The 14228-nt window shown below is 42.8% G+C and overlaps 1 protein-coding gene across 2 annotated transcripts in view; it reads right to left on the reverse strand.

Moving 5' to 3' along the window:
• Positions 1–6325: 6325 nt before the first annotated feature.
• The window catches only part of LOC147905484 (PTI1-like tyrosine-protein kinase At3g15890), a 60161-nt gene continuing 52258 nt past the window's right edge, over positions 6326–14228 (reverse strand). Inside the window, exons 5-6 of one of the 2 annotated variants that reach the window (XM_087372896.1) lie at positions 7924–8486; positions 6326–6659 (exon numbers count right to left, since the gene is read on the reverse strand). In XM_087372896.1, coding sequence (XP_087229022.1) covers positions 6640–6659; positions 7924–8486 — 583 coding nt within the window. In that variant the 3' untranslated portion in view covers positions 6326–6639. Of the gene's footprint in view, positions 6660–7553; positions 8487–14228 lie in introns of those variants that run through there. The other variant, XM_087372888.1, reaches the window with a different exon arrangement.

Genomic DNA, 14228 nt, shown 5'->3' on the forward strand with positions numbered 1-14228 from the left:
CTCCCTGGGACTTCATTTTGGGTTCTATTGATGGAAAAATCAAAGGCTGTCCACTAGTTTCCAATATGTTGATGGATTGAAAACATATTCTTTCGCACTTGGATTGGCATGGCAGGGATGCTTTACAAGGTAATTCTTTACATGCTGAAAGCATCCATTGGTCCAGAGTCTTCTGCCCTCCGCTAGCTTTGCAGGAGCCTGACCATTCTTATTTTTTGAGTCTCAAGGGGATCCACTTGGTTGCAGATGTGATCCACGATGATGGGACCCCTCTTTCTTTTCCTTTGGCTGCTGCAAAATATAGCCTCAGCATGCATTATCGTCCGGTATGGCGTCACATTATCTACATGATTCAAAATTTTATTCCAGTTCCTACTTTGGAGATAGAGGACCGGCTCTACTGTTGCAAGACTCGACTCTTCATTTGCCAAGGTCGACATGCCGTCCTTTGCGGCTATCTCATATTATAGTTTCTTCACTTTACAAAGTTATTTTGCCCTTACCTTGGGTTTCGCAGCAGGCAAATAACCTTTGGTAAATGAATCGTCCTGTAAAGTCATGGCGACCAAGATTATGTGGGATTTGGAAATCAAAACTTCCTCGTCGACAATAGGTGTTTCTGTGGAGAGTTTTATTGGGAGTTTTTCCATTTGGGCAGGTTCTGGCACGTAGACATATTGCCCCGCCTATTTGTCATCGCAGATGCTTAGCTCCGCGGGAGACAATGCCTTACCATCTTTGTTTGGCACTGCTCTCATACATGTGATTTCCTTAGATTGCTGGGCTAGCTTTTGAGAACCAGATTTCCATTTTTTTTTTTTGGAAATGGCTTCTGGTTGTTTGAGATTCACCCACCTAGACAGGATTTTGATTTGTTTTTTCTTTCGGTTAGATATTGGGCACTTTGGACTCTGTGGAAAGATAGAAATAATAGAGTTTTTGGTGATCCAATTTCCTCACCTTACTCTTTCTTCAGGCACTCTTTGCAACACTCTTTTTATGATTGCCTGCAAACAGGGTCTAATGGATGGTGCAGAACGAACTTAAGTTTTGTTTTTCCTAGACTTTTGGCAAGACTGATTATATGACAAATTGTGGAAAAGCTAAGCATGATGAATGGGTGCAATGGTGCATGCATAACACTTGGTTTTTGCTTGCTTACATGAAAATCTTGTTTGTCTTACTTTTATTTCCCTATATTTGCTCATGCCCATAGAGACTTATGTTTGTGACTAATTAACCTATGATTTTGCCCATAGAGAGTAATGGACCTATGTTTGTGCATAGGTTAAGCTTTTAAGTATAGGTTAATCCTTTTTTCAAGAAAAAGAACCATCTGCTAGAAGCTTTGAGAAATTTCAACTTTAGCAATTTGAAGGACATTAAAATGAAAAAGGTAATGGTTGTTTTGGAGGGTCTCTCTTAATGTTAGCTCACCTTGGAACAAGTGCTAACAATAAGGGGGAGGGGTATACAGCCAACGGATACCTCGATGTATGTGAATCTAGGTCAACCCTTATAGAAACAACCATATCCTAGATGGCGCATAGAGTATAAATGACATGATGTCAAATATTGACGAGGCCCATCCAAATATCCTAGGTTGTGATGGTGAAGATCACCTCCCAAATGTTGTACTCCTTTAAGGGCTGTAGGCACCGTAGAGTCGAAGGGGAGCCCTCGAGTATGTCATGACTAGAGGTGTTCTTATTGTCAGTGAGATAGGCAAGCAAGGTCACCTCGATGGAGAAAGCATGCCTCCCCTTTGTTAGCCAAATTACTATGCCTCAAAAGAATACTCAATAGATGCTTTGTAACTTGGCTAAGATTCTAAGAAAGCCTAACCAGATCCTCTAGGGTGAGTCACCTATCTAGACATGGGCGAATATGGTCGGCCCCTTATGGGCCGATAGTAAGAAGAAATAGGAAACCTTCCTTAGAGCTGGGCATAAAGTCTAATAATAGCCTTAGTTGGGAACTGTTGCTCGATTCAGTGGCATTCCCTTGGCCTCTACATAGAGGCATTTTGTTATCCGAGTGGTGTATGTAAAGAAAGCCACATCCGCTATCTTGTTTGAGCTCCCCGCTTTGAATGGCCAGAACCTCTTCTCGAGGTTCTAATTAATCTCTCAACTGGAGAACCATGAACACCATAGGAAGAGCCATTAACCAACTCTCCAACGACTCTTATCCTCTCCTACTTTAAAGAGGCTAAGATGCCATTGTCCTAAGGATTAGAGTTTATAGATTCAACTAGTTGTCCTTGGGCTATGTTGTAGAAAATTGAGCATGGATCAATAGCTAGAAGAGAATTATTTGTGGCACTCCTATCTTAGAGAACTGCATGAACCAGGCCTAAGCCCATTGTGCTAGTCGGGATGGCTTTGTCAATCTCCTCAAGCTTGCCTCGAGCATCCCCAGATTGTGTTATATCTAAAGTCACTCCTCCATGTACATGGGGAGATGGCACCAAACTCCCAAAGAGCAGGCAAGTTCACTGTCACAATGTGCCCAGCTAACGTGTGGTGAACGAACATGTGTCCCTATTGATTACCGATCTCTGAATGCCAAAACAAGAATTGGCACTACAACTTTTTTCTAGAGTACGGGGTTTTCTAGATGAGGTTGGGTAAGAGGTGTCACCACATCATTAAGCTCCACATCAATATGGCCCCTTCTCCGTTAGGGGGGGCTCTATGAACATTCACTGATGAGATTACTACTGCTAATGACCCTCAAGAAGCCCCCGCTAAAGCAAGAGCCTGGAGTGAGTCCTCACTTCCTAGAAGGGTCTACTCTACATCTCGAGGTCAATAACGCTCATCCCTTCCTTTGCCTAGGGGGATCAATAAACCTACCAAGCAACCCTTGCTACATGAGTCCTCCTGAGATGTCCCATACATCCTATGTGGAAACACTAGCATGAGCTGATGTACTAGGATGTGGCCAAAAGAACTTCTCGTTCCGCTTGCCAAATATAGCCCGATTAAGCTCCAATAGAAGAGATTCTTGCACCCACCCACTCTCTAGCATCCAAGCTATTGTTGATCCATTGAGATGTCCAAACCCACTTGGAAGCTATTCCTCAGAAACCTATTGATTTATTCCAAGTGATCCTGGCTTCAAATCTCCTATAATCAACCTTTACCTTGTCGTATGCAAACTGAAACCCCAAGAGCTCAACATTCAAGACCGACATAAGGTGCACTAATTCATGGATCCTGCGGCTTGTCATATTATAATATAGATATTTCATGTAATTTGCAACCTTTTGCTGTATGCAAAAATTGCCACCAAGATGGCCTCAAGGTTAAGGTGGGTAGGTCCAAGCATGAGGTTAGTTTTGAGTTATCAAAGATGCAATGCAAGCTCATCGACCAGATGCTCTAAGAACATCTCCTAGAATACATAAACAACACGATGTCGTTGCACAATATGAAGATAGGGTTGTAAAGGAAATTAGGCACATTGTTGGAAGTGGATCCTCAAAACAATATCCTCGTGAACCTCATGAAATAGGATTCTTATGCAGCTCTTTAGGTAGAATCCAACACCGATGATATTATGTCCCACTTCCAAGATGTATGCATTCTAATCGATCATTTGTGATCAATGTTAAGGAATTCCAGATGTAGTTGTGGAGATCATTCAATCTATGTAAGGCTAGGAGTAAGGTAATACATTTAAACAAGAAAACTTTAAGGGACGAGAAGCTACAAGACCAAGATGCAATGCAATCCTAGTTCTGTCAATGCAGGAACTGACGAGAGTTGATGCTCAAAGGCTGTAATAATGTGCTAGTCACATGAGCAACATGATTTTTGTCATGCACATCACCATGGATTACCACTTTTCAACGACAATAGCTGTGGACCATGCATCATTCATTAATGGCACTAGCTTGCTATAATTCTTGCTAGTCTTGTTGTTTGCTAATGGATCCTCAAGAGCTATATGCGCATCCATGTGTAGGGAGCTATGGAGATGAGGGAAGATGCAAAAGCAGAGTGAAGGATGCATGCACTAGAGACCTGGTAGAGCACATCAATCAATTATTCTGAAATGTGCACATATTATCCATGCTCTCCTTGGAATGGTAACGTTAAATGAGGCAATCCTTAGAGATTGACAAAGAATGGGCAAAGTGGGCCCATAAGCGAGAGCAAGAGCATGCTCAAAAACATTGGCTCACACCTAAGCTTTGGATCTTTGTGATTCAATGCAATTACAGTGCACAATTTGACATATATGCCCTAGGGTGGATGATCATCAAGATGGTGCAATTCTTGTAGGAAGCCCTAGGGTGGATGATCATCGAGATGGTGCAATTCTTATAGGATGCCCTTGGTTGTTTCATGCCTTTTCTTTTGCTCCTCAAAATGATCAAGGCTCCTACTTCTAAGAAAATAATGGCCCACAATATCAATGATAGAAGAGCACTATCATACACAAAGGAAATTATGGGTAGACTTGGGTGGCATGAGGAGCTATCCATGCGGCCCATTAACGAGATAGACCTTGCCTTAAAGTTTGTGTCATATTCTTTATGCTATAACAAATTGAAATAATTGTGTTTAATGCAAGGGTCACAGTGTTCAAGGACGTACCTAGTATAATTTGAGAAATTCACAAAATTGATGGTAGCACCCACAGATCTCACAGTAGACTAGAGAGAGAGAGAGAGAGAGAGAGAGAGAGAGAGAGAGAGAGATTAACGGCTTTAGGAGACCTCGTGGGTCTATGAGACGATGTACAAAATATATGTAACCCATACAGGCCACTGTGGGCTAAAGCAAAGGGCTCACTAAGGCCCTTACTGAGTGCTAAGTGCTAAAAATGCAAAAAACTAGTACAAAATAGTAGGAAAAGAGCAATCAAGTACTGCTCACAACCAGAGCTCCAAGTACATGCGCAGGCTCTATATAACCCAGCTCCTTGATGACCCTCTGATGTGATGCAAAGAGTTCACGTATCTGTGTCTGCCGGGCTATCTTCGACGGTGGCAGTGGGGGTTCTCTCCTAGATCTCTGTATCTGATGGGCTACAACACTTGTCGATTAACTATGACACTTGCAGAGAGTGCGACTCACTTGTTAACAATTGTCATCTTCCTAAAGCAAGCCTCATCTTAGCCATACATCTGAACACGCTATTTCTCCCACTCACAACTATATGGATCTTCATACACCTCCAATTTTTGCTCCTCCAAACTCTCCTTTCTTTCCTAATGGGGTGCCCATATTTCTAAGCAAGATTCATGACCCCTAGCCATGATTAGATGAAGCAGTCATGTGAGATGCACCAACCTAGCCGTCATGTTTGGAAGAAGATATGGGATGAAAAAGAAAGGCTTGGGCAAACACCAATGCACGAGCATGGAATACAAATCACATCACATTTAAAAGACATCACTTGAAGGACATAAGGATCGATATGAGAAACATTGAGATGGCTTTGGTGGCTTTGAGAGGCCTAAGTGGATGAAAAGAAATGAAAAAAAAGAATATGTGAATTCTGTAGAAATGCCCCGATAAAGCGGTTGCATAACTTATAAGGGGTACAATTAAGTAGAGTAAGACCTCTTGTCGGAAGAGGTCTCTCTAAAGACAACCAGTAGGACTAATGGATGACAAACATAGTAGTAACTTGTTGAGATGTACATGTTAGGCAATATGATTGGGATATAATGAAAATGAGAAAGACAAAGAAAGAGGTACATTTTGCTTGATGCTTTCTTCAATGTCTTTTGAGAGAACTTGTATTTACAAATTGTCGAATGCATCAATATGTCTCCCCAACCAGAAAAGCTCACTATTAATTAATTAGTTGTGGAATCGAGAGGGTGGAATGCCGATCAACTGAAGCCATATTAACATAAGGCGAATTAACTTTGGCGAAATAGAGAGCGAATTAATGTATTACGAAATCGAGAAGGTCCGAAGATCCAAAAGCTTGGATTAACCACCCCCAACATGTTTTCAGTTAGAGAATATAACATTTCAAAGCATTGTTATGGTAAATTATGCGACATGAATAAGAAGTTACAACTAACGTGGGTCCTTAAGCATTATTTCTTTGGTTGCGCTTCATGCTAAAATGATTGTGAAAATGTGATGACGGTCTTCACACCATCAACTTGAAACAGAATGGCTAGCCCATCAAGTGATGCATCTTGGGGATTACTTAGTGGGGGATGCTAAGAGGTTCTAGTGATGCACTCGTAGAAGCCTCATGTTATAGTCCTAGAAGCCTCACATTAAGATCGTTTTGATCAAAGACTTGACAAAGCCCAAGTCGTGGCATCAACTCTTGACCACAAGGTAGTTTAGCGACCTTCCAAAGTTATCCTTACATGTAGTTGTCAAATAGTCGTTGTAGAGAAATAGTTATTGAGGTGTGAGATTGGGAGAGGAGATGCTAATGTATGTAGGCCTCAAAACCCCACATGTCCCTTTTCAATCCACCACCGACTTCACTCTGAATGGAACACAGATAGTTGCCATGCAACAGCTAGAAATGTAAACTATCAAGAGAGTCACATTTTATAGAGAAACTAGTTTTCTGATTGTGCTGCAGACCAATTTTGGATTATTTTATTTCCCCTTTCGTCATGCTCCCTTTCTATGTATATCCTCTGAATCACATGGCCAAATACACATCTGCAGAACAGACGAGTAAAGAAACCATCAGACCATCCAAAACTTCATTTGATTCAAACACTGTGCTGCTTAAAGAGAGAAGATTTCAAGAATAAACAGAACGCATTCCCTATAGAGGTTCCTTGAAGTCAGAAACTAGCCGTTTAAGATGTAAGGTATGCAAAATAGCACAATGGTATTCTGTGCAAGTAAAAACGTGACGGCATCAGAAGAACCTTGTTGCTGGAATAATTTTATGTCATGGATAAATTCATGTTAAAGTAAATCATACCAGAGACAGAGAGAGAGAGAGAGAGAGAGAGAGAGAGAGAGAGAGAGAGAGGGAACTCAACCATTATGGAATGAAATTCAAGTGCATGCACAAACAGGGGTGGTTTGCACAAAAATAATAGAAAACAAAAAACTCAGATTGATCAGATACGGAATATGCAGGGAAATCTCCACTCACCAGATGGTCCAGGAACTGTTGCTAACAGTACTGGCATTACCCTGCCCCCTCAATAACTTATTTGCAATTGTGCAACTGTGTTCCACTCTTTCCATTCTACAAAGACTTTCAAATGCTCATTCCAGTGTTTGCAACAAATAGGGGTGGTTTGCACAACAATAACAGAAAACATTAAAAATCAGATTGATCAGACATGACTAAGCAGGAAAATCTCCACTCACCAGATGGTCCAGGAATTTATGTCTAACAGTACTGGCATTACCCTGCCCCCTAAATAACTTAGTGCAACTGTGTTCCACTCTTTCCATTCTACAAAGACTTGCTCAAATGCTCATTCTACAAAGACTTGCTCAAATGCTCATTCCATCACCAAAAAACCAAGAGAAAAGAAAAACACAACCCACCAGTATGAAAACCTTGCCCTATCCATAGGAAGCTTTTCTTTTAAAATGAGAGCACAACAATTCAGGAAGGGGATGTTGTCTCTAAAATCAATTGACCTTTATCGTACCTTTACTCCAATGCCATAAACTTTACAACAATTAAATTGGTATTTAACCAGGAAAAACAATGGGTTTCAATGCAATAATGAGGATAATGTCTGACGAACTTTCCCTGCATCAACCAAGACAATCCATGTACAAGCGCTAGCATCTGCTCCCCATTTGCAAGTTGATCTACTACATGTCAAACCGTCCTTTGCTATGGTCTGCCATCCTTCACCATATCCTTCCAGCCCTTTTATTTTTAAACCTCTTCCCATAGGTGCACTGACCTTCATCAATTAAGAGGGATCATCTGCATCAAGCAGTTCACCTTCATATCTAATAGCGTCCAGCTTCAGATGCTTTCCGTTTTGCTGATTCGGCGTCTTCAAAGCCCTACCGTCCCTAATGTCCTTTAATAGGCTAACAACTTCAAGCATCGTTGGCCTGTCTTCAGGCGCACTTTGAGCACACTTTGTTGCCACATGCACAAGTCGCTTCAACTCCTCTTCTTCATACTGTCCTTGAAGTCTAGGATCTACTAATTCCTGCAAGTTCCCTTCTAGCACCAAAGGTGCTGCCCATTCCACTATAGTGCGCTTATTGCCTGGTCCAAGTTTCTCTATAGGTTTTTTCCCACTCAAAAGCTCCAGCAACAGAATCCCGAAACTATAAACATCACAACTCTCTGAAACTTTGCCCCACATTGCATACTCTGGTGCAAGATATCCGAGGGTTCCCTTGACTCGTGTTGTCACATGGGAGGCACCATCAGGAATAAGCTTTGCAAATCCAAAATCTGCTACCTGAGCCTCAAATTTGGAATCTAGCAGGACATTGCTTGCTTTAACATCTCTATGAATAATGTGTGGTGTTGCATGATGATGAAGGTACCTGTCCACGTTATTTAGGAAATAGTAACATCAATATTTGATAGCAATCTTACACATTTTCCAAGCCCCTTCCCATTTTTTCTCTTACTATCCTCAAATTGATATATATATATATATCAGTATAAAGCAAAATGCAGAATACCAGCATATCCAGATGATAAATATTACCAAACTCAAACATATGACACAAGAATCAAAACATGTCCGACAAGTATCTTAGCAGCTCATACAAAATACCTGTCGACGATAGTAAGGCAACAATGATGCTAATGGCCAGAGAATCCTATGTAGTACATCCATTTTACCTCAACTAACATATCCCACAACAATAAATAGAGCTCACATCTTCATTACCCCCATAAAGAGAAAACATATCCACCTCGGCTAATTAGAGTATATGATTCCAATCATGTCCAAATAAATTGCAGTAGGAAAACATTGACTTGCAGATTTGCAAGAGGCGCTCTTCTACTCTGAAAAAAGGTGGTTAGATTACATGTTAATAAGATAACAACATGAAAACTAATAACCAGCATATGTAGTACAGAACCTAACTATAATCATGATAAAATTGGAATTCTATAATCACAATAATTCTATGTAATACAGAAGCCTAACTATAATCACATTAAAATTGGAATTCTATTGTGATAAACCGCAATTACCAACCAATAAAACTAGATAAAACACAAAGAGTGAAAAATTTTAAGACAACGTAATCGAAGGAACTCTCCATTCCTCCTTTAACCTAAAAAGACAGAAAATCGATATCACAGTCTACCACAAGGTCCACAAGGTCGGACCTGGTTGTACAAGTCTTTAGGTGTGTATGTTGGAATGAGGATGAGAGGAGAACACCAAAAAGTGGAGATGTATTGAGAATGCAACACTTGTGTTAAAAGAATGACCGAATTGAGGAATATATACTCTACAAAGGAAACTAACCCTGGGAGAAAAACCTCTAACTAGAGGGGAAATACCCCAAGGATGTGTTCACACCACACTACTATTACAATTATGAACCTGTGTAACACCCCTTGTATATACCTCATGACAATACCCTCTTCTAACTGCAGGTAGTCCCAAGATGTTCGAATAGTGCATGCCAAAGTTACTTGTGAAATGTGCATCACAGTCAGAAAAAATCTCAGAAGGAAGGCCATGATGTACAAAGGTGTACTTTATAAATAGTCGAGCTGCAGCAGGTCCTTTGAGAGTTTTTCAACAAGGAATGAAATGGGCCTGTTTGATAAGTCTGCCCAAATCTGGTCATTTCCTTGAGGTGTTCGTAGAATTCTGAAAATACAATCCATGGTAATGGAATCACACAAAGAAGGTGGTATAGGAACAGGTTGGAGAAGACCTGGGATCTTTCCTCTGTCAAACTAAACCTTCTAACAAATGAGGCATTCTCCCACATGAACCCTTGGCTCAATTAATAATTGTGTATTTTCTCATACCAAGCCCTTGGAGCTTGTTTCAGACCCTACAATGCTTTACACAACTGACACACTTTACATTCCTGTCCAGGCATCACAAATCCAATGACTTGACTCACATGACTTCCTCATCTTAAGTCTTGGGTGTGAATGCCACTAAAAAATCAAATGGTCAGCCTAGGGTGTGAATGCTACTAAAAAACCCCACCCCTTAGCTCTTATCTTATCTGGTTTTTTCCATTCTCATAGACTCTTCAATCTTTCGAAGACCTTGATAAACTCTCTCAGATTATACAGGCAGAGTTCGCCATGACCCCTCTCCAGGTTGATGCCATCTTTTAGACAATGGCATTCCTCCACGGAGTCTGGGCCTTACCCAAGTGGAGATTACCGAGGCTAGCATTGGAGTCTTCCAGGAGACTGCCAGAGAGTGGTGTTGATACAACATGGTACGCACGGGTATCCACATGGTTTGGTGGTCACAGCATTCAGATGGACAGACTTCCCCCCCTTCAGTACAGCATGAATGCACCACCCGAGATCTTCCCATGAGATGAGATCAACCGTATCATACGGTTGGACCTCCTCCAACTTCATACGTCTAGGGCTTCGGGGGAGAGGAGTTCCCCACCAAGATCCAATTCTACCATGACCACTTCCTGAGGGTCTCGGAGTATGGTCTCGTCATCAAACCTCAGTATTTTGAGATAGGAGAGTCACATGCACTAAGGATCACCATCAAACAGTTGCGAGTCTCAACCATCAACTGAGGATTGAGGCAAGGAGAGCTGCAAGAATACCCAGAGAGCAGAGGATCTACAGACTATGCCCGATGGGGGAGGTCGAGACAGAGGAGCACTTTCTCTGTGTCTGCCCAGTCTACTATGTGTAGGCAGGGTCTCTCTCCCATCTAGACCACTGCATGTAATGGGAAGTGCCCAGTGGTCTGCCATGCTCATCAAGTATACTATCATTCCTAATGATCGGCTTCCTATCAGTCTCTTCGAGGGTAGAGGGCGGAACCCTTCGAAGAGTGTTCCTGAAGCTCCCCCAAGCTTTCAGGATGGCAGTCATGAGAGGAGAGGCAAGAGATCTGAGAGGGGTGGAAGTAAAAGTCCAACGAGGGCTGTCCACCCAATCATCTCCCAAGGTAGGTGTGCAAGCCTGAATGCATCCAAAAAAGAAATCCTTCCAAGGTTTCTGCCCAGGCATGAGTCCCCTCACCACCACCTTACAAAGCAATGCCCTGCACTACAAGTCTGGGTCAATGATATTAAGGCCCCTTCACATGTAGGGAGAATAATGGTCTGCCGTGACATCAAGTCCACTCTATAAAAAATTCTTGACTAGTCTAATGAGCTGAGTGATGCAATCCCTAGACCGAATCCCTAGACCGGCACCAGCAAGAACACACAAACCAGGCGGTGGCCAAAAGAACCTGGTTCACTACCACAACTCTAGATGCAAGGTTGAGTTTGGCTGAGCTCCAAAAAATGAGCTTTTTCCTTATACTCTCGAGTGCTGGGGCAAACTACTGTGCTGGAGAGATGCCCAATCCTACCTGGCATCCCAAATATCTGACAGGAACACCCCTCTGAATCCAGGAAAAGCCAATGTCAACTCCCTAGCCTGGAGTGTCCTCATCACTGATCCAAAAGCCAAAGGATTTATGCCAATTAATGTGTGTGCCTGCAGCTAAGCAAAAGATATCCAAGGCTGTATGAAAAGAATCAAGTGACTGTGAAGAGGCTTCAATAAAAATAGCAGTGTCATCAGCCAACTCATAGTCAAGAAGCTCCTGCTCCTATCTCAAGGGCAATCTCAGCCCATAAAGATCAGCCTGAGATCTAAGGAAGATACTCATAGCTTCTACCACAAAAAGAAAAAGGAAGGGGGCTAAAGGACATCCCTGACGAACTGACCTGAAAATCTGAAACTTGTCACCCCTTACCCCTCTGATCAAAACCTGGCTGTGGACTGATCTGTAAAGGGAGGCCAACCCTCTAATCCATGCATCCGAAAATCCAAATCATAGAAGAGTGCCCTCAAGAAAACCCCAATCTACTCTGTCATAGGCTTTCTCAAAGTCCAAGAGTAGAACTGCCAGCCTCTGCTTACTCTACATAGCTCACTCTGTGGCTTCCCAAAAGGAAAAGATATTATCAAATATGCTCATGCCATGCACAAAGCCTGTCTGAGTATCATGGATGAGGTCTGGAAGAAGGGACTGCAATCGGATGCTGATCGCCTTGGCAAGGATTTTGTATAGAGTGCCCAAAAGAGTGATGGGTCTCCAATGGGATACATTTCCTATTGCCACCTTTCGAGATAAGGTGTATGAGTCCCTCGATCAGTGAGTCAGGCATCTCACCCGAGTCCCAAATGCCCTGCAGGGCTGAAGTAATATGATCACCTATCATATCCCAAAAGGCTGTAAAAAAAGATGGAGTAAGACTATCGGAACCAGGGCACTTGCCCTTATGAAGGACGGAGAGCGCAGTCCTGAACTCTGTGTTGGTAAAGCGTGCATCAAGTGAGCATATCATCTCTGGTGTGACCAACACAGGTAAACTCTGCCAAACTACATCTCTAGCCACAACTCTGGCCTGTGTGTCAGGATCTGCAGAAAGAAGAGAGGCATAAAAATCTGTCGCTAAGTGCATGATAGTATCCGGATGATACTGCAAAATGCCATCAGAGTCAATAAGCTGCCTGACACTCTCTCTACTATGTCTGGGACCACGTGTAGAGAAAAGTGTTTATTGACTCTCCCTCCCATCTGTATCCAAAAGGACTCCCGTGCATGAAAGGCATACTTTGTTCTCTGATCAAGCAATGTCTGCAAGTGAGCCCTTGCTGCAGCAAGGCGCTCATGTATCCAAGCATCTGATGGTCGTCTCTGCTCCTCCCTCTGCAAGGCTGCCAACTGCCGGCAGATACCAATCTCCCGCCTGAGTACCTCACCTCGACAAGCACTAGCGACAGAGTGATAAAAGTCACTGATACTGGCATGTGCTGTGGCCACATGTGAAGGATCGGCCACCCCTCTTGCCATTTCTTCCATTTCCGTTTTGGAGGGGGCCGAAAACTCTGTTTCTTCCGTTTCCAATTCTTCTGTTTCCTGGTAACTATGCCTCCTTGCGGCCTGCTGCCCCCTCCCCCGCAATCCCTCCTACCTTGCTCGGCTGGCTCAGCCCTCCACGACAGCACCCCCCTCGCGGGTCTCCTCCCTAAGCCCTGGATGCACCTCTAGCAGCCCCAACTGCTCCTTCCTCTCTGCGCCACCTGTGCCACCTTCCAACTACCCCCGCCAGAGCCTTCAGCCACCCCCGTCGGCTCTATTCCTGTCGCGATAACTGCTGTACCAGCCCTCGCCATCTCCAACTACTCCTGCACCTCACACAAGCTCCTAGCTGATGCGCCTCCAAATGGGCCTACTTTAGGGTTCCTCTAACCTGCAACAAGGCCCAAAAAAGGTGACAAAATATAAAGAGGGGAGAGGAGAAGAGTGGAGATGAGGAGAGAGGGCACAGCTAGAGAGCACATCACAAATGACTAACTGTACACTAGATTTAGTTGAAAAAATAGAATATATACAAACCCATTTAGGGTTAGGGTTAGGAGATCTAACCCTTTTCTTTATAGCACTCTATAAGGTTAGTGCTATGCACATATGATCACATGATGATGCTATGCACACGTGATCACATGATGTTGAGCGTGAACTCTTAATACCTTCCCTCAAGATCAACATCATGAAGTAGGCCTTCCCTCAAGATAATGATTCTGGGAAATCGAAGAAGGACTGAGCATTACATTCCATCACACCCCTTTAATGGGAATGTCCTTCCTCTGCGTCAAACCAAGAGCTAGTCGGTGTTTCTCGAATAGCTCTTTACCGAGTGGTTTGGTAAAGATGTCTGCAACATTCTCTTTGCTATCACAATGCTGCAGTGTGATGTCACCAAGTAATACTATTTCTTTGATGAAGTGCTCTCTGACATCAATGTGCTTTGTCGGAGTGATATACTCGATTCTTGGCCAATGCTTGAGCCAATTCATTATCACAGTATATTGTTGTTGGCTTTGACTCATCAAAGTAATCTGTTTCTGACAATAGTCTTCTGAGCCATGTAGCCTCACATGCACCTGTAGTGAGTGCTCTATATTCTGCTTCAGTCGAAGACAAAGAAACAGTTGGCTGTTTATTTGACAACCATGATATAGTACCTTGACCAAGAAAAAATGCATATCCCTATGTCGATCTCCTAATCTCATGATCTCCGACATAGTCACTGTCACAG

Source organism: Dipteris shenzhenensis, chromosome 1, assembly GCF_047967505.1.
Source record: "Dipteris shenzhenensis isolate YYH24624 ecotype China chromosome 1, Dip_SZ_1.0, whole genome shotgun sequence".
Lineage (NCBI taxonomy): Eukaryota > Viridiplantae > Streptophyta > Polypodiopsida > Gleicheniales > Dipteridaceae > Dipteris > Dipteris shenzhenensis.